This window comes from Myxine glutinosa, chromosome 10 (genome assembly GCF_964187855.1).
Source record: "Myxine glutinosa chromosome 10, kmMyxGlut1.1, whole genome shotgun sequence".
NCBI classification, from domain to species: domain Eukaryota; kingdom Metazoa; phylum Chordata; class Myxini; order Myxiniformes; family Myxinidae; genus Myxine; species Myxine glutinosa.
Window position 1 is genome coordinate 16,682,538 of NC_136270.1, and position 27,985 is coordinate 16,710,522.

Consider the following 27,985-nt stretch of genomic DNA (forward strand, 5'->3'; position numbering starts at 1 on the left):
GGGTCGGTAGACGTTGATCTCACGGGGGGGGTGGCGGGGGGGGGGGTGGTCGGTAGACGTTGATATCGCGGGGGGGGGGGGTGGTCGGTAGACGTGATATCGCGGGGGGGGGGGTGGTCGGTAGACGTTGATCTCACGGGGCGGCGGTCGGTGGACGTTGATCTCGCGGGGGGGCGGTCAGTAGATGTTGATCTCGCGGCGGGCGGTCGGTAGACGTTGATCCTGCGGGGGGTGGTCGGTAGACGATGTCGTGGGGGGCGGTCGGTAGACGTTGATCTTGCGGGGGGTGGTCGGTAGACGATGTCGCGGGGGGCGGTCGGTAGACGTTGATCTCGCGGGGTTTGATCGGTAGACGTTGAACTCGCGGCGGGTGGTCGGTGGACGTTGATCTCGCGGGGGGGGGGGGGGGGGGTGTCGGTGGACGTTGACCTCGCGGGGGGGGGAGGGGTCGGTAGACGTTGATCGGGTGGGGGGCGGTTGGTAGACATTGATCTCGCGGGAGGGTGGTCGGTAGACGTTGCTCTCGTGGGGGGGTGATCGGTATACGTTCATCTCGCGGTGGGGGGGGGGGGGGGTCGGTGGACGTTGACCTCGTGGGGGGGAGGGGTCGGTAGACGTTGATCTCGCGGGGGGCGGTCGGTAGACGTTGATCTCGCCGGGGGCGGTCGATAGACGTTGATCTGGCGGGGGGCGGTCGGTAGACGTTGATCTCGCGGGGGGCGGTCGGGAGACGTTGATCTCGCGGGGGGTGGTCGGTCGACGTTGCTCTCGCGGGGGGGGCGGTCGGGAGACGTTGATCTCGCGGGGGGTGGTCGGTAGACGTTGATATCGCGGGGGGCGGTCGGTCGACGTTGATCTCACGGGGGTGGGGGGGGGGGGGGTGGTCGGTAGACGTTGATCTCGCGGGGGGCGGTCGGTAGACGTTGATCTCACGGGGGTGGGGGGGGGTGGTCGGTAGACGTTGATATCGCGGGGGGGTGGTCGGTAGACGTTGATCTCACGGGGGGGGCGGTCGGTGGACGTTGATCTGGCGGGGGGGGGGCGGCCGGTAGACGTTGATCTCGCGGGGGGCGGTCGGGAGACGTTGATCTCGCGGGGGGTGGTCGGTAGACGTTGATCTCGCGGGGGGTGGTCGGTAGACGTTGATCTCGCGGGGGGTGGTCGGTCGACGTTGATCGCGCGGGGGGTGGTCGGTAGACGTTGATCTCGCGGGGGGGGGGGGGTGGTCTGTAGACGTTGATCTCGCGGGGGGCGGTCGGTGGACGTTGATCTCGCGGGGGGCGGTCGGTGGACGTTGATCTCGCGGGGGGGGGGGGGGGTCGGTGGACGTTGACCTCGCGGGCGGGGGGGGGGGGGCGGTGGAGGGGTCGGTAGACGTCGATATCGTGAGGGGCGGTCGGTAGACGTTGATCTCGCGGGGGGCGGTCGGGAGACGTTGATCTCGCAGGGAGTGGTCGGTAGACATTGATCTCTCGGGGGGGGGGGGGGTGGTCGGTACACGTTGCTCTCGCGGGGGGGGGGGGGGTGGTGATCGGCATACGTTCATCTCGCAGGGGGGGGGTGGGGGGGGTCGGTGGACGTTGACCTCGTGGGGGTGGAGGGGTCGGTAGACGTTGATCTAGTGGGGGGCGTTCGGTCGACGTTGATCTCTCGGGGGGGTGGTCGTTAGACGTTGATCTCGCGGTGGACATTGATCTCGCGGGGGGCGGTCGGTAGACGTTGATCTCGCGGGGGGCGGTCGGTAGAGGTTGATCTGGCAGGGGGGCGGTCGGTAGACGTTGATCTCGCGGGGGGCGGTCGGGAGACGTTGATCTCGCGGGGGCTGGTCGGTGGACGTTGATCTCGCGGGGGGGGGGGGGGGGGAGGGGTCGGTCGACGTTGATCTCGCGGGGGGCGGTTGGTAGACGTTGATCTCGCGGGGAGGGGTCGGTAGACGTTGATCTCGCGGGGGGCGGTTGGTAGACGTTGATCTCGCGGGGAGGGGTCGGTAGACGTTGATCTCGCGGGGGGCGGTTGGTAGACGTTGATCTCGCGGGGGGCGGTCTGTAGACGTTGATCTCGCGGGGGTGGTTGGTAGGGGTTTGTCCAGTAGAGCTTGACTGATCGGGAGTTCGGGAGGGGGGTGGGGGATGGACCCGACTTGGCAGCGGAGCCGGACAGTGTGCAATGTTGTTCCGCGAGGCGTGTGTGTGGTGTTGGATCGCTGGGAGACCATTGTGTTTTTATTCCTTTGCTAGAGCTGCCCTGACTCTTCATCCATTAAACGCCCTCGAGAATCCTGTCCTGGTCGCTCGTTTGTGCGTCGTTTGGCTGATCGACAGCTTCGGGACACCGGATGCCTTGTCGGATCCAGCGAGTGGACTGTGCAGGTTGTGCCTGAATGGTTGGCAGGTCATGCTGCCGATCACGTCCCACACCTACTTCGAGAGCGCGAATATCGTCTTGGTGCTCTTAACAAGGTGTTCGCTTCGCAATGGCTCAGCCACCGGCAGGTGGTATGTGGGACCAAATGCAACACGGTAGGTGCCAGGCACATCATGATCCAATTTGACGAAATGTATGTTGTTTGATGTACGTGTAAATATTTATTCTGTGTGATGAGTTTTCTGACCCCAGTTTGGAGATTTTGACCTTGTTATATAACTTAGTAGTTGGTCCTGGCAGGGTATTTTAGAGGTGTGCACCCTTGCCACTGAGCTGTTTGAGCTGGGTTCAAATCCTGACGCAGCTATAAACTGTCATCCTGGTGTTTCACAGGCAGGATGATTCATCAATGTATGTGCCCGTCCATTGGACGTTAGGCTGGGCATCCTGTCTGCCGGCATTAGTCGGTGGAAGTTGAACATCCGACGGGGTCCTTTGTGAAGAGTAGGCAAGTTATCACAGGCACCCTGAACAAATTATACTTCCTGCCCTAACTACCACTGTGAAGACAATGGCAAACCACCCAGTGCAATCCTTACCGTAAAGTTGCTTTGGCAGCACATAGTCTGTCTTCAGGTAGAGTACCAGAAGTTTATTAGATATAGCAGTTGGGACGTCCTGTCCCTGTTCCTGCTTGAAACTCATTTGTGGAAAAATAAAGACATTTCTTTGGCAAAAGACAGCTTTGATCCAATGCACTTCAAGTTGATATTGTTACGACGACACGTTGGCCAACTGGCCCAGACACACCGGGCCGGATCGAGGGCCTAATCCCACCTTTACCGAGATATAGCAGTTGGGACGTCCTGTCCCTGTTCCTGCTTGAAACTCATTTGTGGAAAAAGAAAGACATTTCTTTGGCAAAAGTCAGCTTTGATCCAATGCACTTCAAGTTGATATTGTTACGACGACACGTTGGCCAACCGGCCCAGACACACCGGGCCGGACCGAGGGCCTAATCCCACCTTTACCTAGCTTAATTTGGTTTGTCTGACGTCGATCGAGCGACACGCCGGAATCCTACTCCATGCCGAGCCACTCAAAATGGCGACTGGAGCAGTTTGTTGAGCTCAATAGGGGAGAAGTTTAAGCTTGGGCACTAAATGTTCCACCAAATCTGTCCTTTATATGTTTTATAAAACTGAATGGTGTTACAGATCATACTGACTCTAATAACTCGGTGGAGACCCAGTTCAATATGTGTTTAATAAATGGGGAAGGCAAAATAGGGAGCACAAAAACATACACAATTGGCAATTCATATACGCACCTGGGCTTCGTACGAGCGGGAGGTCCTTGTCAAAGTAAACCTTAGCGAACCCATAGGCACGCCACAGGAGAAATCTCAGAAGAAGAGACAGGATTGTAAATACCCATTGCGGCCTGCTAAGATGGCGCCAAGTTCCATCCGGAGCCAACGGCTCCACCGATCTGCCAGGGGCTTGGCGCACACCTTTCTCATGCAGGAGTGGGGCAGGGACCACACCTCTCTCCAGCTCCGCAAACTGGGCGCGCACTGCCCTTGGGACCCCGCTCGACTCTAGACTATGGGAACTGTTTATCTGTACAATACTATTCATACAACAATCAAAAATCAAACATTGAGGAGAGAAGACGGTTTTCTATACAAATATTGATGTATAATCCTATATCACAATTACATTACCCCACACATGTGCTAAGCATGTACTATAGGGAAATATAACTATTGCTAAGCTTTACAATCTTTACCCCTCGAAGCCATTTTGGCAACATTATAATGTGCTTAGCTTTGTTTCATTCAGAGCTTTAACAATTATGATATTGTCGCGTCAGACAGCCTACGTTGTTAACACGGGCTGTCTACACAGGGATCTTTTATCCTACAAACGGCTGAGAGATTTATAACAACTGCGTTCAATTTAATCTGCAATTTTACCGTTCTTCAAGGTCCCCCAAATAAACCTAATTTGGCAGTGCCATGCACTGGAGTTGGAAGGATGGAAAAGGTTTTTTTTTTTTTTTTTTTTTTTTTTTTTAACTGTATAAGGGTTTAGTTAAGACGGAAGAAAAAGACAGGGAGAAGTGATGAACGGGACGTGCAAAACGGAACAAACCAAGCAAAGTCGACAGACACAAATATGGATGTGGGGACCTGAAAACTTGTACACAAGGATGAATAAATAACAATCCTAACCCCGCTAGGCACCACAGACCACACTCTTAGTATAGGAAACGCGAGTTAAGCAGGTGAGGACTTCCCAATGGCGCAATGAGTGGTGGCGCAATGAGTGGTGTGCATGGTGATGGTTCAGCTAGGGAACAGGAAGGGTGCAGGAGCGATATAATGGAGGTGAGGGATTGTGAGGTGGCTTCTTCATTTCCAGAGAGCAATCCTCCCTACCCTGATGAGTAAGCACAGAGGAAGACAGAGGGCCAGCGAGAGAGAGGAAGAGAACACCATTCTTTGTCCAAAAGGATCCCACTTCGACCCTGTTTGCATGTGCGCATCTGCAAACCCAGTCCTTGTGGATTCTTAGTTCTCCTCCACTGAGCTTCTCATGGCGGGTTCTTTGGCTCGGGAAAGACCTTCGCCTGCGGCAGGTCCCGTCATTGGCTCCCTGCTGCTTGTGGAACGTGCTATTCATGGGCTGTCCCCCAAAAAAAAGTCTATCCTCATTTCCGTTCCCCACAGCAGACTACTCCACCATGGCTTTTGAGCACTGGTCAGATAGATCACAATCTATCCTTTCAAAGCATGAAGCGATTGTTATTCACCTGGCCCCTCCCGATAACAAGAGGTTTAAATGCCAGCTTCTCCTAACTATACTGTCTATAAATTACATGTGCTGCCTCCTCAGCATCACGTGCCTCCTCAGTAACAAAATGAACAGGTCCCTGATAAATGGCAATCTAACCTACTTGAAACAGACTATACAATTCCAAAAATCTAAGTATGAATTCTCCCACTCCCCCTCTCATCCCCACACCTTCAATGTAAATATTTGTGTTTATTTTGATTGTTCTGAATTTAGAATCTTAGTCAGCAGGTTGTCCTGATGCTCATGCTACTCAACCTCTCCCCATAAATATATAAAACAATAAAAAGCTTTTGTGGAGTAATTGACGTCATATAATTTTATCTACTTTAGCCACAACAGTTGTTTGTTCTTTGATGCAAATGACAACTTTTTCATTTTAAGTTGTAATATTTTTGTATTTCTGGTATTTTATTAAGTCATGATAGTTACAGTGCCAAAACATTTCCAGCTATTTGTGCTGGACCTCTCGACCGGACGGTTGACAAAGATCCCAACATTGATGGATGGGTTACGGGGGACACCGGGATCCAGGAGCGGCCCAAGTTGTGGTATCCATGCCATCGAAATGAACCCCTCCCGGAGTTTGTTGGCAACAGGCGGCTCAAACCCCAACAGCCTGGCTGTCTACCGCCTTCCCACACTCGACCCACTGTGTGTCGGAGACGTAAGTCTCCATCCGTATGTATTGATGCATGCCTGCAGATACTGGGGTACATCCTACATAATTCATACAAGATTTATATACAGTCACGTGAAAAAGTAAGTACACCCCATGTAAAGTTTTGACTTTTTCAACATATTTCAACATACAGCCATATGATCTTCATTTAAACAATATTGATAGATAAAGGTGATATAATGTAACAAATGTCATGAAACATTTACATTTTGTAGTCCATTGTATAATTTAAATAAACATAAATGCAAATTTCGCATGTGGAAAAAGTAAGTGCACCCTTGGCTCTAATAGGTGGTATTGCCCCCTTTGGCAGAAACAACCTCAAGTAGGCGTTTCTTATAACTGTCTACCAGTCTCTGACATCGACTGGGAGAAAATTTTTGCCCACTCCTCCATGCAGAATTCTTTCAGCTGTGCGATGTTTGAGGAGTTTCTTGCATGCACAGCTCGTTTCAAATCCCCCCACAACATTTCGATGGGATTTAGATCCGGGCTTTGACTTGGCCATTCCAGAACCCTCCATTTCTTTATTTTCAGCCATTCCTTGGTGGATTTACTGGTATGTTTAGGGTCATTGTGAAGTTGCATGGTCCACCTTCGGTTGAGCTTCAACTTTCCGACAGATGGCCTCACATTATCCTCAAGCACCCTCTGCTACAATGAAGAATTCATAGTGTCCACCTATGATGGTGAGCTTCCCAGGCCCTGATGCAGCAAAGCTGCCCCAAACCATAATATTTCCACCACCATGCTTTACAGTTGGTATCAGGTTCTTGTGGTCAAATGCTGTCTTTGGTTTTCGCCAAACATGTCTTCTGGTACTGTGGCCAAATAGCTCTACCTTTGACTCATCTGTCATGGGCACATTGTTCCAGAAGTGCTGGTCTTTGCATAGGTGTTCATTGGCAAACTTTAGTCTTGCCCTGATGTTCTTTCTGGACAGCAATGGTTTCCTCCTGGCACACCTCCCATGTAGATCAAATTTGTGCAGCCTCTTTCTAATGGTAGACTCGTGCACTTTGACATCAACAGTGGCAAGAGCTACCTGTAGGTCCCGTGATGACATTCTGGGGTTCTTAGAGACTTCTTTCAGCATCTTGCGGTCTGCTCTCGGGCTGAATTTGCTGGGGCGGCCAGGCCTGAACAAGTTGGCAGTTGTTTGGAATCTTCTCCACTTGTAGATGATCTTCCGGACAGTCGAATGATTGATTTCAAATTGTTTGGAGATCTTTTTAAATCCCTTCCCAGACTCGTAGGCATCTATAACCTTCTTTCTGAAGGCCTCAGAGAGCTCTTTTGATCTAGGCATGGTGACGCCGCACACTTCAACAACAAAGAGCAAACCAAACTAAATGTCTGAGGTTTAAATAAGACAGGTTCCTCCAAGATCCTCTCTAACGATGTTCTAATCATTTGCACCTGAGCTTGTACACCTGATTCTAATTTTAGGTATTTGAAGTAGTGATAAATGTAGGGGTGTACTTACTTTTTCCACATGCGAATTTGCATTTGTGTTTATTTAAAATATACAATGGACTATAAAATGTAAATGTTTCATGATATTTGTTATATTATATCACCTTTATCTATCAATATTGTCTTCCCTGTTTGTCGTTAAAGGCGGCAAAAAGGGTTGGCGTCAGGAAGGGCATCCGGCCGTAAAACATTGCTTCAAAAAGGGGACCAAAAAACAACAACAACCACGGTTCCCGAAAAAGGCCAACCACCGCTTTGCGGGGAAAAATGGCCTCTAAAGGTGGTTATATTTTTTTTATATCTATCAATATTGTTGAAATGAAGATCAAATAGCTGTATGTTGAAATATGTTGAAAAAGTCAAAACTTTGCATGGGGTGTACTTACTTTTTCACATGACTGTGTTTCATTAAGTTTGGTGTGCTTGCATTCTGCAAATGGATAAATAAATAATCTCAAGAATGAGTGATTTTTTAAAATTGTTTAAAAGTATGGAAATTTTTTATATAAAAAAATGTCAAAAGTTATAAAATAAAATGGTTACTTACACGAGTTTTTCTCAAACTGTGGGTCGTGACCCCTTAGGGGGTTGCAAGTGGGGGAGGGGTGAGGGGGGGCCGTGAGCTGGCTGCGCTGAGTAGTTACACAAGTCCTCGTGATGTCTCCGTGCCCGATCTTCGCTCCGACCATGACAACCGCAGCAGGATGACTGACAGGAATAGCCATGCGCACGCAGCAGACACCAAGTCACGAGCACAGACTCTGAAGACTAGACACTGCCACCATGTTCACTGCCACAGACGCGTATACCCACTTCAGACTCTACAGCACAAACCAGCATGCTCGCAGTCTGCATTTTATAATCCCTGCGGGCCCCATTGAAGCATCCGTGGGGTGTGCTCAATGGACAGTACAGCCTGACATGTCCTGAAATGGGGGCATGTCCTTCGCCCATCCAGTCTTGCACTGATCCCACAATTGCATCTGCAGGTCATGTTCTTTGGTCATTATGGGGAGGAAGTGCCATAAAAGGACAGATAAATGACGGGGAAGGCTCGATAATGTAGGGAGGGTGTGGGGGTGGAAGGCAGGGTTTACATACAGACATCCCAATTCTGACCCCTTAGCTTGTAAGATCCCTTCGCCTCTCCCAACATGCGTGGTGGTGGGAATAGATCTTTCTAAACACTTGCCCAACACCTTTTAAAATTCACAGATATTACATCACTAACACATGCTATGAAATAACTATTCTAATCTATCCCCTGTTTTACCAGCGAGACCAAGTCTGTAACAATATATACCTCGTGTAATGCTGACCCCACCTACACAACCCCTCTTCATGTGTTTTTCCCAGGATGGACACAAGGACTGGATTTTTTCCATTGCGTGGGTCAGTGATGATGTGGTTGTTACAGGTTTGTAGAACATTTATTTATTTACTGGACATCCTGTTTGCAAGTAAAGGATCACATTTGTAAAGCTCTCAATTTATTTAATTATACATTACCTATAGAAAGTCTACACCCCCTTTCAAAATTTTCACCTTTTGTTGCCTCATCTGCTGGAATTAAAATGCTTGAAATCAGACTTTTCCACCTTTATTTACACATCATAACCCACAGCTTCCAAGTGAAAAACAAATTCTACAAATTTCAGAACATTAATTTTTAAAATAATAATAATAATAATAAAAACTAGAATATATTAGTTGGATAAGTGTCCACCCCCATTATAATAACAATTGTAAATTAGCTCAGGTGTAACCAATCACCTTAAAATAACACACCAAATTCATTGGCCTCCACCTGTGTTAAATTGTAGTGATTCTGATTATTTCAGAATAAAATCAGCTATTCCTGTAGGTTTTCTCTGCTGGGCAGTGCATTTCAGAGCAAAGACTCAACATGAGCACCAAGGAGCTTTCAAAAGATCTCTGGGATAAAGTTGTGGTAAGGCACAGATCAGGGGATGGGTCTTGAATATCCCTTGGATCACAGTCAGGACAGTCATTAAGAAATGGAAGGTGTATGGTACCACAAAGACCACGCCTAGATCAAGCCGTCCCTCCAAACTGGATGACCAAGCAAGGAGGAGACTGATCAGAGAGGCCACCAAGAGGCCAATGGCAACTTTTAAGTAGCTACAGGCGTCAATGGCAAAGACTGGTCACTTTGTGCATGTGACAATATCCTAAGCACTGCACAAGTCTGACCTGTATGGTAGGGTGGCAAGAAGGAAGCCATTACTCCAAAAAGCCCACCTTGAGTCCTGTTTGAGGTATACAAAAAATTACTCCGGAGATTATGAAGCCATGTGGCAAAAGGTTTTGTGGTCTGACGAAACCAAGATGGAACTTTTTGGCCTAAATGCAAAACATTTTGGCGCAAACCCAAAAGCACATCACACAAAGAACACCATCCCTACTGTGAAGCACCGTGGTGGCAGCATCATGTTATGGGGATGGTTCTCATCAGCAGGGACTGGGGCACTTGTCAGAATAGAAGCAAAAATGGATGGAGCAAAATACAGAAAAATACTAGAGGAAGGCCTGCTTCCCTCTGCAAGAAAGCTGAAATTGGGACGGAAGTTTACCTTTCATCATAACAACTACCTGAAGCACTCAGCCAAAGCTACACTAGAGTGGATAAGGAACAAAAATATAAATGTCCTTGAGTGTCCCAGTCAGTGCCCTGACCTAAATCCAATCAAACATCTGTGGCATTACTTGAAGATTGCTGTCCATCAACGCTACCCACACAACTTGACTAAGCTTGAACAGTTTTGTACAGAAGAATGGGCAAATATTGCCCAATCAAGTTGTGCAAAGTTGATAGTGACCTATTCCAACACTCATAGCTGTAATTTTTTTTTTTTTTTTTTGTATACAAGATCGAGGCTCGTGAAAGAGCGAACATTAATCACACAAAAAGTCAAACCGACACAAACCGACACATAAAACACAAAATAAGGGGAGCGGTTGACAAGATGGGGAGAGAGGGGGAAGGACACAAACACAACATTTGAGAGCAGGGACATCGAGAGAACTGTGGGAGGGAGAGGGCTTGGGGGGAGGTGGGAGAGGTATAAAACATATGGCACTGCAAGGACTTCCAGGAAAGAAGTTGGAATTTCGAAAAAAATGTATCTGGGGTGAATTAGCGGGGGTAGAAAAGATCAAGGTTTTGGATGGGGGAAGATAAGAGATGGTGGTGAACAGCTGTTTTAAAGACCTGGAGGGAGGAGTGGGATTGAAGGGAGTGGGGGATTTTGTTCCAGAGGCAGGAGAAAAGGGGAATGAAAGAGTGCAGGTGAGTAGAGAGCCTAGATTTTGGCAGTTTAACCATAAGAGGGTTGTTGGCAGATCTTGTGTGACCTGTAGGAATACTTGGGGGACAGAGCACAGAGAGAGCTATAGGAGCAAGGCCGGAGAGGAGTCGGTAGAAGACAGAAAGACCACCAACCTTTCTGCGGTGAGTGAGTGAAAGGCCCTCGGAGTTAGCTTCATCGCAGGAGATTCCAATGATTCTGAAAGCTTTGGCTTCAACAGCGTGAAGCTGAGCTAGGTGTGAGGCAGGAGCACCGGCCCAGAGGGGGGAACAGTATTGCATTGAGCTGCGAATGAAAGCCTTGTATGTGGTGAGGAGCTCAGGTGTGCCAAGGAAGGACTTCGCACGACGGAGGATGCCCAGTCGGCGACTGGCTTTGGAGGCCAGCTTGGAAATGTGGTTTTCCCAAGAAAGATCATGGCAGATAGTGAGACCCAAAAGCTTGAGCGACAGAACATCTTGGAGAGGATTGTTGAGAAAGTAGATGGGAGGGTTTTCCAGTCGGTCTTTTCGGAGAGACATACTAAGAGTGTGAGATTTGTCAGGATTGAAAGACATGTTCCACTTGTTTGACCAGTCTGTGATTTTCTCCAGGTCTGCAGAAAGTGAGTAGGCTGCAGGCTGCCGATCTGAGTGATGAGGAATGGAGCGGCAGAGAGTGGAGTCATCAGCCAAGAGATAGAGAGGATTTTCCATAGAGTCGGAGAGATCATTGATGAAGACCAGAAAAAGCACAGGGCCCAGAACACTACCTTGGTGAACTCCAGCCAGAACAGGAAGGGGCGATGAGAGAAATCCATTCAGGGCCACAAGTTGACTACGACCAGAGAGGAAGTCCGCAAGCCAAGCGTGGTGATTTCCATGGATACCATAGGAGGAGAGTTTGGTGAGCAGAGCTGGGTGCCAGACCGTATCGAAGGCACGTGATATGTCAAGGGAGACAGCTCTGATTTCCTGTTTGGCATTGAGGACCTCCATCCATTGTTGAGACAGCAGAAGCAACATGTCAAGAGTAGAATGACCTGGTTTGAATCCAAATTGATGATCGGAGATCAAGCCATTGGAGAAGAGGAAGGATTTGATATCCGAAGCAATGATGGATTCCATGATTTTGCTGATAATTGGGAGCAGGCTGATTGGTCTGTAGTTGCAAGGATCTGTTTTCGCACCTTTTTTGTGTAAAGCGGTAATGTTTGCTGATTTCCAAGATGCTGGCAGATGACCTTGAGCAAAAGATAGGGTGAAAAGAACAGAGAGAGGGTGAGATAGAGCGGCAGAGCAGGATTTTAGGACCCGTGGGCTGATGTCGTCTGGTGCAGTTGCAGAATCAGAGTCGAGGTTTGACAAAAACTTCTCCACCTTGTCATGAGAGAAGGAAACAGATTCCAAGAGCAGTTTGATTCGACTGGGTAAGGTGGGAACAGAGAGAGATGGGTTTGGGACACAAGATTTTGAGGCAAACACAGAGTTGAGGCATTCGGCTTTGTCATGTGCGGTGTCAACTGTGTAGTCATTTGAGGTGAGGGAGGGGATGGAGGGGGAACAAACACCAGAAACAGATTTGACCAGATGCCACCAGGATTTGGAGGAAGGAGACAGGTTTGAGAGTTCATTCTTGAGTGTGGAGAGATAGTGCTTCCTGGCACTCCTGAGGGTGGACACACACTTGTTCCAAACTTTGTGGAAGGAACTGAGATTATCTTCAATTGGATTTGCCTTCCAAGAGGCAAAGGCAAGTTGTTTCAGGGCAACTGCCTCACCACAAGATTCAGTGTACCATGGACGGGAGGAAGGGTAAGACAACTGAAGACGAGATGGGATAAATCTGTGCATGAGAGAGAGAGCAGTTTGCTTTGGAAGAATTCCCAGGAAGAATTGATGTCAGAGGCAGTAGAGAAGGGAGACCAGTCCAGATGATTGATGGCTGCTTGCAGACCGTGCCAGTCAGCCTGAGTGAAATGCCAGACTCGTCGACGCTGAGGAGGCTCTCTGAGAATGGCCAGAGAGATGTCCACTTTAACAAGCACATGATCAGAAGAATCGATTGGAGCAGAAGAAGAGCAGCAGACATTTGCAGGGAAGTTTGTCATAACCAAGTCTAGAAGAGAAGATACTCCATTGACTGATATCCGGGTCGGGAAATTGACAGATTGTGTCAGTCCCAATGAGTTGCAGAAGTCCTTTGCTGAGGTGCCATGGCTGGTGAGAGAGATACCCACATGCAGCCAGCTGGCATGATGACAGTTGAAGTCACCATATATGAGGAAGAGAGAGTTGGGATGAGTTGATAGAAGTTGGTCCATGTTGTCAAGCAGCGACATGTAAATGGAGTCATCGCTGTTTGGAGGACGGTACAGAACACATATGAACAAAAGGTGGGAGCGGAGAGGAAGCCATAGCCAGAGGTACTCCTGGGGGTGGGGTGGAGAGAGGGCAGTGCAAGGAGAGTGAGGAAGAGAGTTTTTGATAAAGATAGCCACCCCACCACAGGTCTATCATACCGGAGGAGGGAGTAACCAGGAAGAGATATTACGGAAGCAGAGACATCTTGAAGGAGGAAAGTTTCTGTTAAGCAGATCAAGTCTGGATTGTCAGAAGCAACCTGAATGGAGAGATCAATCAGGTTTGAGCGAAGGCCCCGGATGTTTGAGGTCCCTATTGTTAATGAGGAGAGAGGGGGAGCATCGGGTGCAGGGGAGGGGTGGGGTAGGGGCAGATGAAGGATGGGCGGGGGAGGTAGGAAGAGCAGTTAATAGCATGTCAGAGATTACAGAAGAGTTACAAGAAAGGGAAGGATGAGGACAAAAGGTTTGATGGTGATGGGATGAGGCACAGTGAGGGGTTCTTGGAGGGGTGGCAGAGGAAAGTAGAAGGTTGAGGGAGGTGGAGGTATGAGATAGAAGGGAGATGAAGTCAGGAGGAGGCAGCTTTGAGAAGGGGATGGGAGGGGGGAGAATTGGAGAGGGATGGTAGGAGGGGAGGGGTTGGGGGGTAGTTTTGAAGGGGAGGGTTAGGGGGTAGTTTAGGAGGGGAGGGGCAAGGGGGGGAGTTTTGGAGGGGAGGGGCAAGGGGGGAGTTTAGAAAGTGGATGATTAATGAAAGACGAACATTTATAACAAATTGGGTTTATTGTGATTTTCAAGTTAGCGATCCGTTTAAGAATGATGGAGGAGGGGTGGAATGAATGTGAATTTAGAGCATGTAGTGAGAAAGAATTATAAGAGATTGAATATTTTTCTGAAGTGGAATTGAGTTGGAGAGGAAATTGAAAAAAGCCTTTTAAATAGAAAGAAAAACAGCATGTTGTAATATACCACTGAATAAAACTGCAGGGGAAAGTTTAAACATATTTTAAGAGAACCGTGAAGAACAGTCTAATATTCACAAAAAATACCAACGGGGAGAGGGGGCCTCGAGGGACAACCACGAGTCACGTGAACAGGGCAAAATATGTCAGCAAAAAGAACAGGGCCAAACAGATCTGGGGAATGGCATGAAATGGGGGTGAAACATGTGGTCGAAGAACGAACGAACGAAAAGAACAAAGAAGGAAATGTTTTTGGTTTTTTTTGTTAAGATTTTAAACAAGGAAGTATGGGGTGAAAAGACTGGGAAAAAACTGAGAGAACGAGAGTAGCAGGACCACAATCGACCGCTGAGAGAAAATAAAACCTCCAGGTAGGAAGCTTGAAGAACAACAAGGCCGCAATATATCGCGGCACGAAATACTCGACCACTCTATACAGGTATGAAAGATTAACACCGATAATCTTCCAAGGGACGCACTTTAGGTACACACATGTAAGATAAATACAGTTTCGACAAAAATACAATTGTGAACAATTACTTACCTTCGAGCGTGCATGAAGGTCGGGACAGCTTCGAAAAACCATGACTTCCCCCGCCAATTGCTGTCAAAGGTGCTTCCACCAAGTACTGACTCAGGGGAGTGGGCACTTATCCAACCAAGATATTCTTGTTTTGTATTTTTAATTAATTTTCTGAAATTTGTTTTTCACTTAGAAGTTTTGGGTTTCGATATGTAAATAAAGGTGGAAAAGTCTGATTTAATGCATTTTAATTCCAGGCTATAAGACAACAAAAGGTGAAAATTATGAAAGGGCATGTAGACTTTATATAGGCACTGTATGTTTCTTATTACTCATCTCCTGTTATTTATTTGTTGCAACTTATAAGATGTGTTCATCTATATTTCTGACTAGCAGAAGTACCCGGCGTTGCCGGGCGGGGGAGGTGGGGAGGGGAGTGGGGGGTGGAAGTGGAGGGGAGGGAGAGAAGGGGACGGGAGGGGAGGAGGGAGGGGAGGGGGACGGGGCGGAGGCGAAGGGGGCGGAGGTGGGAAGGGGGGAAGAGGAGGAGGGGTGGGGAGGGGAGGGGATGGGGGGGGGGGGACAGGGCGGGAGGGACGTGAGCTAGTCTGGCGGCGAGGATGGAACATCACGTGATCGCTCTGAGCGAATGAGCGAGCTGCTCTGGCATAGGCTGAGATTCAGTGTATAATGTTCCTCGCTGAAATGCGCTATGAATAAAAATATTGATCTCGTCACCGGAGGTCATTTTTAGGTAGGCCATGTCCTTCCCAGGCTCAATGGCCATGTCTATGCGAAAAATCAATTACGTGAGCGAGTGGCGGCGAGGATGGAACATCATGTGATCGCTCTGAGCGAATCAGTGAGCTGCTCTGGCACATGCTGAGATTCAGTGTATAATGTTCCTCGGTGAAATGCGCTAAGTTACATATGAATAAAAAACGCAATCGCTTTTCGCTCTGAATTACGTGCAAACGCATGACGGAAATCACCATCGCCCAGCATCAAGTGCCAACCAAGATGGTGCCCGGTAGCTACATCTCCACCTGTGTGGTGTGAATGGCAATGGTCATTCTATATATTTTCAGTTCAGTGGTCTGGCGGCGAGGATGGAACATCACGTGATCGCTCTGAAAGAATCAGCGAGCTGCTCTGGCACATGCTGAAATTCAGTGTATAATGTTCCTCGCTGAAATGCGCTAAGTTACATATGAATAAAAAATATGGATCTCGTCATCAACAACAACAACATGCATTTTAAGGCCATTTTCCCTGCTAGAGCGGGGGTTAGCCTTGCGGTCCCCATGACAATCTTCTCCATTTTGCCCTATTTTCTGCATCTCTCCTTGTTAACCCCCTTGCCCGCATTTCTTCTTCCACCATCTTTAGCCAAGTCTTTCTCGGTCTTCCCCGTCCTCTACTTCCTTCTACATCAATTTCCATCACTCTTCTCAACCAGTCACTTTCATCCTTCCTCAACACATGACCAAACCATCTCAGCCTGTTCCTCTTCACAGCATCAATCACAGGCAATATTCCCATCATCTTTCGCAATTCATCATTTGTCTTCCTCTCTCTCAACGATACTCCGCACATCCATCGAACCATTCGCATTTCCACCCTTTCCAGCCTTCGTTGCTGCTCGACGTTCATTACCCATGTCTCGCTCCCATAAATCATAACACTTCTCACACATGCAGCATACACCTTTCCCTTCAGCTTCAGCGACACTCTCCTCCTCATCAGCACGCCACTCAGTTCCCGAAACTTCTTCCATGCACATCTCACTCGAGCAACCGTTGCCGAGTCTGATCCACCTTCTCCATTCAGCATGTCTCCGAGGTAGCAAAATGTTTTCACACCTTCCAGCTTCACGCCGTCTCCAAGATCCAACTCAACATTTCCTCCATCTGCAGCTCCCTCTGTGCACACCTTACATTTGAATGTAGCTGCCACACTGGTAAATGACCTTCTCAGACCACTACATTTTTGATGAACCCACTCAGCGCACATTGTACATTGAATGGAGTTCACTCCGACACCCTTCCTGCACACAGCACACGGCCACTTCCAAGTTCTTTCCACCTCACCACATGCTTTACCACTTGCCATCACCTTCGTCTTTCCGATATTCACCTTCAGATCTTTTGTCTCCATACATTCCTTCCACTTGTTCATCTTTTCCTTCAGTCCATCCATACTTTCCGCAATCAACACCAGATCATCTGCATACAACAACTCCCACGGTAAACCCTCCTTTACGTTCTGAGCCAGCACCTCCATCACAGCTACAAATAGTAGTGGACTTAGTACCGACCCCTGATGCACTCCCACCTTCACCTCAAACTCACCACTGTTCCCGTCCTTCGTCCTTACAGCTGTGCGCGCTCTTTTGTACATTGCCATCACTACTCTGATCAACCATTCCTCCACTCCTAACTTCCTCAATGCCCATGTCAATACTTTGTGTGGAACCCTATCGAATGCTTTCTCCAGATCAACAAACCCAAAAAACAACTTCTTCCTCTTCTCCATGTACTTCTCCTGCAACTGCCTCACAATGAAAAGCGCATCTGTCGTTCCTCTTCCTGGCATAAATCCAAACTGCATTTTTTTTTTTTTTTTTTTTTTTTTTTTTTTAACAATATCGAGGCTCGTGAAAGAGCGAACATTAATCACATGAACACACAGAAAGACAAACCGACACATAAAACATATAACATAGGGAGCGGTAGACAAGATGGGGAGAGAGGGGGAAGGACACAAACACAACATTTGAGAGCAGGGACCGAGAGACATGGAGACATCGAGAGATCTGAGAGAGGGCGAGGGCTTTGGGGGGGGGGGGCGTGGGAAGGGGGCAGTGGGAGAGGTATAAAACATATGGACACTGCCAGGACTTCCAGGAAAGAAGTTGGAATTTCAAACAAGGTGGATCTGGGGTGAATTAGCAGGGGTAGAAAAGATCAAGGTTTTGGATAGGGGAAGATAAGAGATGGTGGTGAACAGCTGTTTTAAAGACCTGGAGGGAGGAGTGGGATTGAAGGGAGTGAGGGAGTTTGTTCCAGAGGCGGGAGAAAAGAGGAATGAAAGAGTGAAGATGAGCGGAGAGCCGAGATTTCGGCAGTTTAACCATCAGAGGGTTGCTGGCAGATCTTGTGCGACCTGTAGGAATATTTGGGGGACAGAGCACAGAGAGAGCTGGGGGTGCAAGGCCGGAGAGGAGTCGGTAGAAGACAGAAAGACCACCTACCTGCCTGCGGTGAGTGAGTGAAAGGCCCTCAGAGATAGCTTCATCGCGGGAGATTCCAATAATTCTGAAAGCTTTGGTTTCAACAGCGTGAAGCCGAGCTAGGTGTGAGGCAGGAGCACCGGCCCATAGGGGAGAACAGTATTCCATTGAGCTGCGGATGAAAGCCTTGTATGTGGTGAGGAGCTCAGGTGTGCCGAGGAAGGACTTCGCACGACGGAGGATGCCCAGTCGGCGACTGGCTTTGGAGGCCAGCTTGGAAATGTGGTTTTCCCAAGAAAGATCATGGCAGATAGTGAGACCCAAAATCTTGAGCGACAGAACTTCTTGGAGAGGATTGTTGAGAAAGTAGATGGGAGGGTTGTCCAGTCGATCTTTTTGGAGAGACATAGTAAGAGTGTGAGATTTGTCAGGATTGAAAGACATGTTCCACTTGTTTGACCAGTCTGTGATTTTGTCCAGGTCTTCAGAGAGTGAGGAGGCAGCAGACTGCCGATCTGAGGGAAGAGGAATGGAGCGGCAGAGAGTGGAGTCATCAGCAAAGAGATAGAGAGGATTTTCGAGAGAGTCAGAGAGATCATTGATGAAGACCAGAAAAAGCACGGGGCCCAGAACACTGCCTTGGGGAACTCCAGCCTGAACAGGAAGAGGAGATGAGAGAAACCCATTCAGGGCCACACGTTGACGACGACTAGAGAGGAAGTCCGCCAGCCATGCGTGGAGATTTCCATGGATACCAAAGGAGGAGAGTTTGGTGAGCAGAGCGGGGTGCCAGACCGTGTCGAAGGCACGTGATATGTCGAGGGAGACAGCTCTAATTTCCTGTTTGGCATTGAGGACCTCCATCCATTGTTGAGACAGCAGAAGCAGCATGTCCAGAGTAGAGTGACCTGGTCTGAAACCAAATTGATGATCAGAGATCAAGCCATTGGAGAAGAGGAAAGATTTCATATCAGAAGCAATGATGGATTCCATGACTTTGCTGATAATTGGGAGAAGGCTGATTGGTCTGTAGTTGCTAGGATCTGTTTTTGCACCTTTTTTGTGCAAAGCGGTGATGTTGGCTGATTTCCAAGCAGATGGCAGTTGACCTTGAGCAAAAGAGAGGGTGAAGAGAACAGAGAGAGGGTGAGATAGTCGTCGATCGTCGAGATAGTCGTCGATCTCCATTTCGTCGATCTTCACTTTCTTCCTTATCCTCCTCTCCAACACCCTTTCCAATACCTTCATTCCATGCTCCAATAACTTTATCGCTCGGTACGAGCCACACTCCAGAGGGTCACCTTTCCCCTTGTATAGAGGGACGAGGGTACTCAGTTCCCAATCCACTGGAATGCGGCCTTCTTTCACCACCAGATTACAGATCTCTGTCATTCTCTTCACACCCCAACTTCCTGCTGCCTTCAACATATCTCCCACAACTCCCGTCGGCCCTCCCGCTTTTCCACTCTTCATTGCTGTTATCGCTTCCTCAACTTCCTTCTCAGTTATCTTCTCTGCCGGTCCTAAAACTGGGTTACTCTCTATGTTGCCATCCCATTCATTCTCTGTATTCAACAGCATTTCCATATATCTTTTCCATCTTCCTTTAATTCCATCTGAGTCGACAACGATTTGTCCCACTTCATCCTTCAAGCAACTCACCCCCATCACGTCACACCTCTCTTTCGCTATGTGCTTTGCAATCCTGAATACTGCTTTCTGACCCTCTTCTGAATCCAAGCGTTCTCCGAACATTTTCCTACATGCCTCCTGCGCCTTTGCTACCTCTTTCTTTGCAGCCTTCCTGGCTGCCTTATAACTTTCATGCTCTGCTGTTTCTGCTCCCTTACCCTTCGCCTTCTGCCACTCCTTGAACTTCTTCCTCTTCTCGTCAATCCTCTTTCCAACTTCATCATCCCACCACCATGTTTCCGAGTGCCTCGGTGGTCCTTTTGTCCATCCACATACCTCACCAACGGCTCCCAACAGACTAGCTTTCATTGACATCCAACCACTTTCAAGCTCAACCACATCATCCTCTACCCTACTCAGCCTCTCTTTTAATGCCTCCCTTACTGTCACCTCTTTCAACCTCCACACCTTCATTCTTGGTTGGTACTTCACCCGCCGAGCTCTCCTCGCACCTTTCATTTTTATGTCGCAGACAACCAAGTGGTGCTGTGAAACAGCCTCCTCCCCCGGGATCACCTTTGTGTCCCGGAGGTGCCCCCTATCTCGCCTCCGCACCATCAGGTAGTCAACGGTTGTCGTCGACCCACCTGACGTGTATGTAACAAGCTTATTATCCTCTTTCTGGAACTGAGTATTACAAATCAACAAATCAGCTCCATCAGCAAACTCCAAAATCCTTTCACCTTCTCCATTTCTCACACCATAACCGTAACCCCCATGAACTCCCTCAAAACCATCCATACTCCTTCCCACATGTCCATTCAGGTCTCCTCCCACCACAACAACCTCTTCATCTTTCACGTTTTCCATCAGCTTCTCTATCGCACACCAGAACTTGTCCTTCTCTTCATTGCTTCGACCAACCTGCGGAGCATATCCCGAGATGACGTTCACCAAGAGCTTTCCAATCATCATTTTCACCATCATCAACCTATCACTCACTCTAGTCACACTCACCACACTGTCTACAAACTCCTCAGAAAACAGGACACCAACACCATTCACGCCCTCCGGGCACCCTTGCCACACAAACTTGTATTTCTGTCCCTGCATACCCTTCACCATTCTCACACCACTTCCCTTCCATCTCGTCTCTTGCACACAACATATGTCCACTCTTCTTCTGACCAATACTTCCACCACTTCTCCTGATCTCCCTGTCATTGTCCCTACATTCCATGTCCCAAACCTCAGAAACCGATCTCCACTTCGGGCTGCACCCTGCCAATATGTAGTTGTAATTGTCATGGTTCTCTTTTTGAGGCAATGTTTTTTTATGTTTTTTATTGTCAATGTTCGTGAGCCTCTCCGATCTCGTCATCGGAGGTCATTTTTCGGTAGGCGATGTCCTTCCCAGGCTCAATGGCCATGTCTATGCCAAAAATCAAGTACGTGAGCCTCTCCGTTTCGGAGTCTATAGGTAACACACACACAAACTGCCCTCTCTCCTCCTCACCCCCAGGAGTACCTCTGGCTACGGGTTCCTCTCCGCTCCCACCTTTTGTTCATATGTGTTCTGTACCGTCCCCCAAACAGTGATGACTCAATTTACATTTCACTCTCTGACAACATGGACCAACTTCTATCCACTCATCCCAACTCTCTCTTCCTCATATGTGGTGACTTCAACTGTCATCATGCCACCTGGTTGGGTGTGGGTTCCTCTCTCACCAGTCATGGAACCTCAGCAAAGGACTTCTGTGACTCACTGGGATTGACACAATCTGTCAATTTCCCGACCCGGATCTCAGCCAATGGAGTTTCTTCTCTTCTAGATTTGGTTATGACAAACTTCCCTGCTAATGTCTGCTGCTCTTCTTCTGCTCCAATCGGTTCTTCTGATCATGTGCTTGTCAAAGTGGACATCTCTCTGGCCATTCTCAGAGAGCCTCCTCAGCGTCGAAGAGTCTGGCATTTCACTCAGGCCGACTGGGACGGGCTTCAAGCAGCCATCAATCGTCTGGATTGGTCTCCCATCTCCACTGCCTCTGACATCAATTCTTCCTGGGAATTCTTCCAAAGCAAACTGATCTCTCTCATGCACAGATTTATCCCATCTCGTCTTCAGTTGTCTTACCCTTCCTCCCGTCCATGGTACACCGAATCTTGTGGTGAGGCAGTTGCCCTGAAACAACTTGCCTTTGCCTCTTGGAAGGCTAATCCAACTGAAGGCAATCTCAGTTCCTTCCACCAAGCTCGGAACAAGTGTGTGTCTACCCTCAGGAGTGCCAGGAAGCACTATCTCTCCTCACTCAAGAACAAACTCTCAAACCTGTCTCCTTCCTCCAAATCCTGGTGGCGTCTGGTCAAATCCGTTTCTGGTGTTTGTTCCCCCTCCATCCCCTCCCTTACCTCAAATGGCCACACAGTTGACATCGCACGTGACAAAGCCGAATGCCTCAACTCTGTGTTTGCCTCAAAATCTTTAGTCCCAAACCCATCTCTCTCTGTTCCCACCTTTCCCAGTCGAACCCAACTGCTCCTGGACTCTGTGTCCTTCTCTCCTGACAAGGTGGAGGAGTTTTTGTCTCACCTCGACTCTGATTCTGCAACTGGACCAGACGGCATCAGCCCACGGGTCCTAAAATCCTGCTCTGCCGCTCTATCTCACCCTCTCTCTGTTCTTTTCACCCTATCTTTTGCTCAAGGTCATCTGCCAGCATCCTGGAAATCAGCAAACATTACCGCTTTACACAAAAAAGGTGCAAAAACAGATCCTTTTAACTACAGACCAATCAGCCTGCTCCCAATTATCAGCAAAGTCATGGAATCCATCATTGCTTCGGATATGAAATCTTTCCTCTTCTCCAATGGCTTGATCTCTGATCATCAATTTGGATTCAGACCAGGTCACTCTACTCTGGACATGCTGCTTCTCCTGTCTCAACAATGGATGGAGGTCCTCAATGCCAAACAGGAAATCAGAGCTGTCTCCCTCGACATATCACGTGCCTTCGATACGGTCTGGCACCCAGCTCTGCTCACCAAACTCTACTCCTATGGTATCCATGGAAATCTCCATGCATGGCTTGCGGACTTCCTCTCTGGTCGTAGTCAACGTGTGGCCCTGAATGGATTTCTCTCATCTCCCCTTCCTGTTCAGGCTGGAGTTCCCCAAGGCAGTGTGCTGGGCCCTGTGCTTTTTCTGGTCTTTATCAATGATCTCTCCGACTCTCTGGAAAATCCTCTCTATCTCTTTGCTGATGACTCCACTCTCTGCCGCTCCACTCCTCTTCCCTCAGATCGGCAGTCTGCAGCCTCCTCACTCTCTGAAGACCTGGACAAAATCAGACTGGTCAAACAAGTGGAACATGTCTTTCAATCCTGACAAATCTCACACTCTTACTATGTCTCTCCGAAAAGATCGACTGGACAACCCTCCCATCTACTTTCTCAACAATCCTCTCCAAGAAGTTCTGTCGCTGAAGCTTTTGGGTCTCACTATCTGCCATGATCTTTCTTGGGAAAACCACATTTCCAAGCTGGCCTGCAAAGCCAGTCGCCGACTGGGCATCCTCCGTCGTGCGAAGTCCTTCCTTGGCACACCTGAGCTCCTCACCACGTACAAGGCTTTCATCTGCAGCTCAATGGAATACTGCTCTCCCCTCTGGGCTGGTGCTCCTGCCTCACACCTAGCTCGTCTTCACGCTGTTGAAAGCAAAGCATTCTGAATCATTGGAATCTCCCGTGATAAAGCTAACTCCAAGGGCCTCTCACTCACTCACCGCAGGCAGGTTGGTGGTCTTTCCGTCTTCTACCGACTCCTCTCCGGCCTTGCTCCCCCAGCTCTCTCTGTGCTCTGTCCCCCAAATATTCCTACAGGTCGCACAAGATCTGCCAGCAAGCCTCTGATGGTTAAACTGCCGAAATCTCGGCTCTCTGCTCACCTTCACTCCTTCATTCCTCTTTTCTCCCGCCTCTGGAACAAACTCCCACACTCCCTTCAATCCCACTCCTCCCTCCAGGTCTTTAAAACAGCTGTTCACCACCATCTCTTATCTTCCCCCATCCAAAACCTTGATCTTTTCTACCCCCACTAATTCACCCCAGATCCACCTTGTTTGTAATTCCAACTTCTTTCCTGGTAGTCCTGGCAGTGTCCATATGTTTTATGCCTCTCCCACCCCCTTTCCCATGCCTCCCCCCCAAAGCCTTCTCCCTCCCACAGATCTCTCGATGTCTCCATGTCTCTCGGTTCCTGCTCTAAAATGTTGTGTTTGTGTCCTTCCCCCTCTCTCCCCATCTTGTCTACCGCTCCCGATGTTATTTGTTCTATGTGTCGGTTTGTCGGTTATGTGTCGGTTTGTCGGTTTGTCTTTCTGTGTGATAAATGTTCGCTCTTTCACGAGCCTCGATCTTGTATACAAAAAAAACAAAAAAAAAAACTGTGTTTTATTTATATCGATTGCTTGGGATATTAAGTTGTGCATTGTTTGAAGGCATTTAAAGGTTGGAGTGGACCTTTTAATTGCCGAACATTTATAATGGTTCAATGCTGAAGTCTAGTTATGCATGAATTGATATGTTATAGTCTCGTAATGCAGGAAGTGATATCAGATGCTGGTCAAAGTATTGTGGGTGGAACAAGGTGGTGGCCAATATAATCTGTGAAACAGAAGTGTTTGAGGTCCACATGAAGGAGATCAATTTATTCGTATTCTTGTTCAGATGACAGGTTCAGTATTGCCAAGGCAGTTTCTTGGCAATTGTTATACTGGATGGTTTGCCATTGCCTTCCCAACAGTTGTTGGGGTAGGAAATTGCACTTTGTCCATGGTGCCTTTCCCACCCTAAACTTGGAAAACCGGCTTTGCCCATAAAACTCATCCTGAGCACTTTGCACACTTTAGAAATAGGCAATGACCCCACTGCATCCATAGTGCACTTCTCTAAATGATTTTGGGCTGCTGTTTTGATTTTGGGTTGTTGTTGTTTGTTGGTCTTATTTTATGTTGAAATTTTCTTCCCATTGGGGGTAGCTGCAATGCAGCTGCAATGCAGGTGCGACATGCGTGCAATGGGCCAAATGGTCTTTTTTTATTTCTTCTCTTAATTTCTCTTTGTTTTGTAAATTTTCTTATTTGACCTACGTTGAGAGTGACTTATGTTGTTTGAAGTATTGAATGGATGAGCTGTCATTTTTGGTCAAAACCCTAGCCCTTGTTCTGAAGAAGTAGTCGTATGATCATTCTGCACCATTACCATCTTTATACTTTGTTATGATGAGTAGGGGTCGGGCACATGTCTGAAAGGGTGTTTAATTGATTATTTTCAGGGTCACGGGATGGATCCATGGGCATGTGGCAGATAGATGAAAATCTTCTAACTGAAGAGAGGACACCCGCCGTGGTGGAGAATTATCGGCACATCCAGCCAATGGCACTGGAGGACATCCCGACTAACAATATCAACCCATTCACCTGTAAAGTTCGAGCCCTGACCTTCAATGCACACAACAGGGTGCGTGATGCTCTTGGTGCGTTGCATGGATACTAAGAGCTGACTGCGGGGGGGAGCTTGCAGATGGTGTGGTGTGTGTTGTCTACGCTGGGTTTGTTGAATTGCCATCTAAACCATGCCTGCCTTGGCCCAATTTGTTTCGGATAACCTTTTAATTGTTCTGTTTTCAGGAATTGGGTGCCGTCTCTCTTGATGGTTATTTCCACCTATGGAAGGTCCATCAGAGCTTGGACAAGGTATTCTGGTGTTTTCAGCATTGATGATTTCTGGAATGAATTGGTGGTCAAGCATTTGTTGGTTGGTGGCCATGTTTTAGTCAGAGTATTTTTTTGCCAGGTGTTGTCCAGGAAACTTCAGCATTGTAGAGAGAACGTGTGCCTAGCGTACGGGTCCGAGTGGTCGGTCTATGCAGTTGGCTCCCAGTCGCACGTCTCTTTCCTCGACCCCCGGCAAGCCCAGGTCCCCAAGTCTGTTTACTCGAAGGAGAGGGGCAGTGGTACGTATCGGTTTTTAGAATTATTGAGGGGAAAGGAAAGGGGTGTCTTTGAATTGTCCACCATGCTCTACAGTCTACACAAACCATCAATTCTGCCGAAGCAGATTGATTGGATGGGTTTTTAGCATGGAAGGAAAAGACAGCTGAGGCGTTCGGAATCCGTATCAATCCTTTTATTTCAAACGCGGCCAACCAAAACCCACTCGTCACTTCAGTTGCACCAGGCACAGAACACCCTTGATCAATTCAAGATCCAGCATACTTACCTATTACTACTTGAAAGGCAAACTCTCCAGGGATCTACAGCTGACTGTGCTACCATGGCCTACTATACGCCGGTCAAACAATTTGTGCTGTTTCCTTTTAAATGAGCAAAGTATCATCCACGTGCCTGTGCCCAAGTCCTCACCTGGCCTCCCTAAAAACGGGAGGTTTTACACGATACAATCTCACTCCATCTGTTTTAAAGTTTACACTGCCTCCTCGGTGTATGTTTTACAAGATACTTTACTTACCGGTATCTCAAATATCCTGTTACAAGGGGAATCTAACCATGTTATAGTCTTAACGCTATGGATCCCCCCACCTCCCTTCCAAGTAACATTATTCATCAATTGCTTCCAAGTAAACTTTGCTACGTCAAATTGTTACTGCACCCACCAGAGGAGCTGTGATTCTGGACAATCTTTACTGACATGGGAGGTGACTATCACGATCCTGTTATGACTGCCCCTATCGGGTAAATACATTTTTCCTGCATAAATACATGAATATTTCATTTTTGTAATGTTATATATTATAGTTGGTTGCTGTATATTTTCTATATATATATATATATATTATGCTATTTTAAAGTCGGTGTAGGTTATTTAATACAAGTATTTAGATATTTTGAATGTAATTATTGACATTCATATATTGACCGAAGCATTTCAACCTTTCAAATGAATTTCTTCGGTTTTGATTGATTCACCAATGCAAATAGATAATTGATTTCTTTTTCTGTCTGTTTCATGTATTTGTTACGATGTGAAATTATTTCTATTGTAAACTTGACATTATTAGTCCTTGGACTAGTCATGTACATTTTTTCTTTTTTTTTTCTTTTATTCTAATAAAACCAAAATGATTGATTGGTCCCATTTGGCTTTACATTTTTGCATCAATCGCTAATCCATCTCTTTTTGCTCTTCCATTAATGGAGTTTTTCATCGCACCACGCGCCTCAACCCCAGCATTCCAGTTGCTATTCCTTGTAAGTTTCACAGTGTAACATTAAGTCTATTGTCAAAGCTCTATGGCAACTTGTTGGCTACTTTTCGCTGATGAGAGCATGTCCGACGCAGGGATCCGCTCGGTGAGTTTCCGAGAACACATCGTGACCATGGGAACTGGCCAGGGCTCGATCCAGTTCTACGACATCCGTGCCCAACGCTTCCTGGCACCCGGGCTGTTTACCTTAGCATCCGAGCCTGGCTGGAAGGTGGCGAAGTCCCGTGCCTCAGATTTACTCAAGCTATCCACGTCGAAAGGCTGGCTGGTACTTGGCTCTCGGTCTTTGATCCAATCTGTATTTTGTGTGAAATTGTGAACTGTGAAAGCGGGTGTAACGTGAATGAATTCCCGTTTTGCTTTGGGTTGTGACTTGGAATAGTTAAAGTAATCAAGTGGAGTTATAGTTTGGTGAACACGTACGAGTTAAGAAATCTTACGAGTGCTTTGTGAAATGGTGAAAATAGAACCTTTAATCATGTTGCAGAACCATGACTCAACATGGCGTGACTATTTCTCTGAAATGGAGCATTTTCCAAATGCAGTGTACACCCATTGCTACGATGCATCGGGCACACGACTCTTTGTGGCCGGCGGCCCGTTGCCCACCGGTTTGCACGGGAACTACGCGGCCGTGTGGCAGTGAATTGGCGGGTAGGCAGTAAGGGAGTGGCATAAGTGCACTTTTGGGCAATTTGCTCGATTATCAGATTTCTTCTTTTTTTCTCTCTCATCAGAGATTGTTCCTCTGTTTTATTTCAACCCCACAGTCTGCAGGTGCCGTCTGAAGAGCTGCACGAGCTGGATCCATTTCTGTGTGCTACCATTTTGACAAACAGGTCGCATTGTTGAAGAATGTAAATTTTTATTATCAAGGGTTTGCTGATGGCCAACAAGATGTGTTCACTATGATTGGTTGTGCACAATAAACAAGACTATGTTCTGTACTCGTGAAAATGTAGTTGGCATATTTTAGTAACATCTATCAGTTTGTTTTCCCCACGAGGGCAGATTTATGAAGCAGCACCTTTCTTGGGGTGGGGGGAAGATGCGTCGGGGAAGAGATTGCTTTTTAAAACTGCCGATTGGAGGTTATGGACGTATCCCACAATCTCAGCGTGGAATTCTTTACTCACTCCTGTTGGTAGTGCAACATCTGATAGAGGAAGACCTATTCCCATTGCTGTATGTTGTTTTAAACGATGCAATTTTAAGAATACCCTTTTTGCGCTTTTGTGAGATGTAAAAATAATTGTAAATAATAAAATTAATGGACTTTAAAGTAACTTGTGTCC

At 47.7% G+C, this 27,985-nt stretch overlaps 1 protein-coding gene across 3 annotated transcripts; it reads left to right on the top strand.

The window, feature by feature from the left end:
• Positions 1 to 2,206: 2,206 nt before the first annotated feature.
• On the top strand, positions 2,207 to 27,976 carry DCAF12 (DDB1 and CUL4 associated factor 12). Of its 3 annotated transcripts, XM_078785376.1 has the most exons (10): positions 2,207 to 2,519; positions 5,674 to 5,984; positions 7,525 to 7,660; positions 8,737 to 8,797; positions 24,738 to 24,922; positions 25,093 to 25,158; positions 25,259 to 25,418; positions 26,765 to 26,958; positions 27,178 to 27,344; positions 27,461 to 27,976. In XM_078785376.1, the coding sequence occupies exons 2-9, from the start codon at positions 5,725 to 5,727 to the stop codon at positions 27,334 to 27,336; spliced, it is 1,221 nt and encodes a 406-aa protein (XP_078641502.1). In that variant the 5' UTR covers positions 2,207 to 2,519; positions 5,674 to 5,724; the 3' UTR covers positions 27,337 to 27,344; positions 27,461 to 27,976. The 3 variants fall into 3 exon arrangements, with proteins under 3 accessions (XP_078641502.1, XP_078641504.1, XP_078641503.1); XM_078785377.1 differs by lacking the exon at positions 7,525 to 7,660 and having other exon boundaries at positions 2,211 to 2,519; positions 5,674 to 5,889; XM_078785378.1 differs by lacking the exons at positions 5,674 to 5,984; positions 7,525 to 7,660; positions 8,737 to 8,797 and having other exon boundaries at positions 2,210 to 2,519.
• Positions 27,977 to 27,985: the final 9 nt, after the last annotated feature.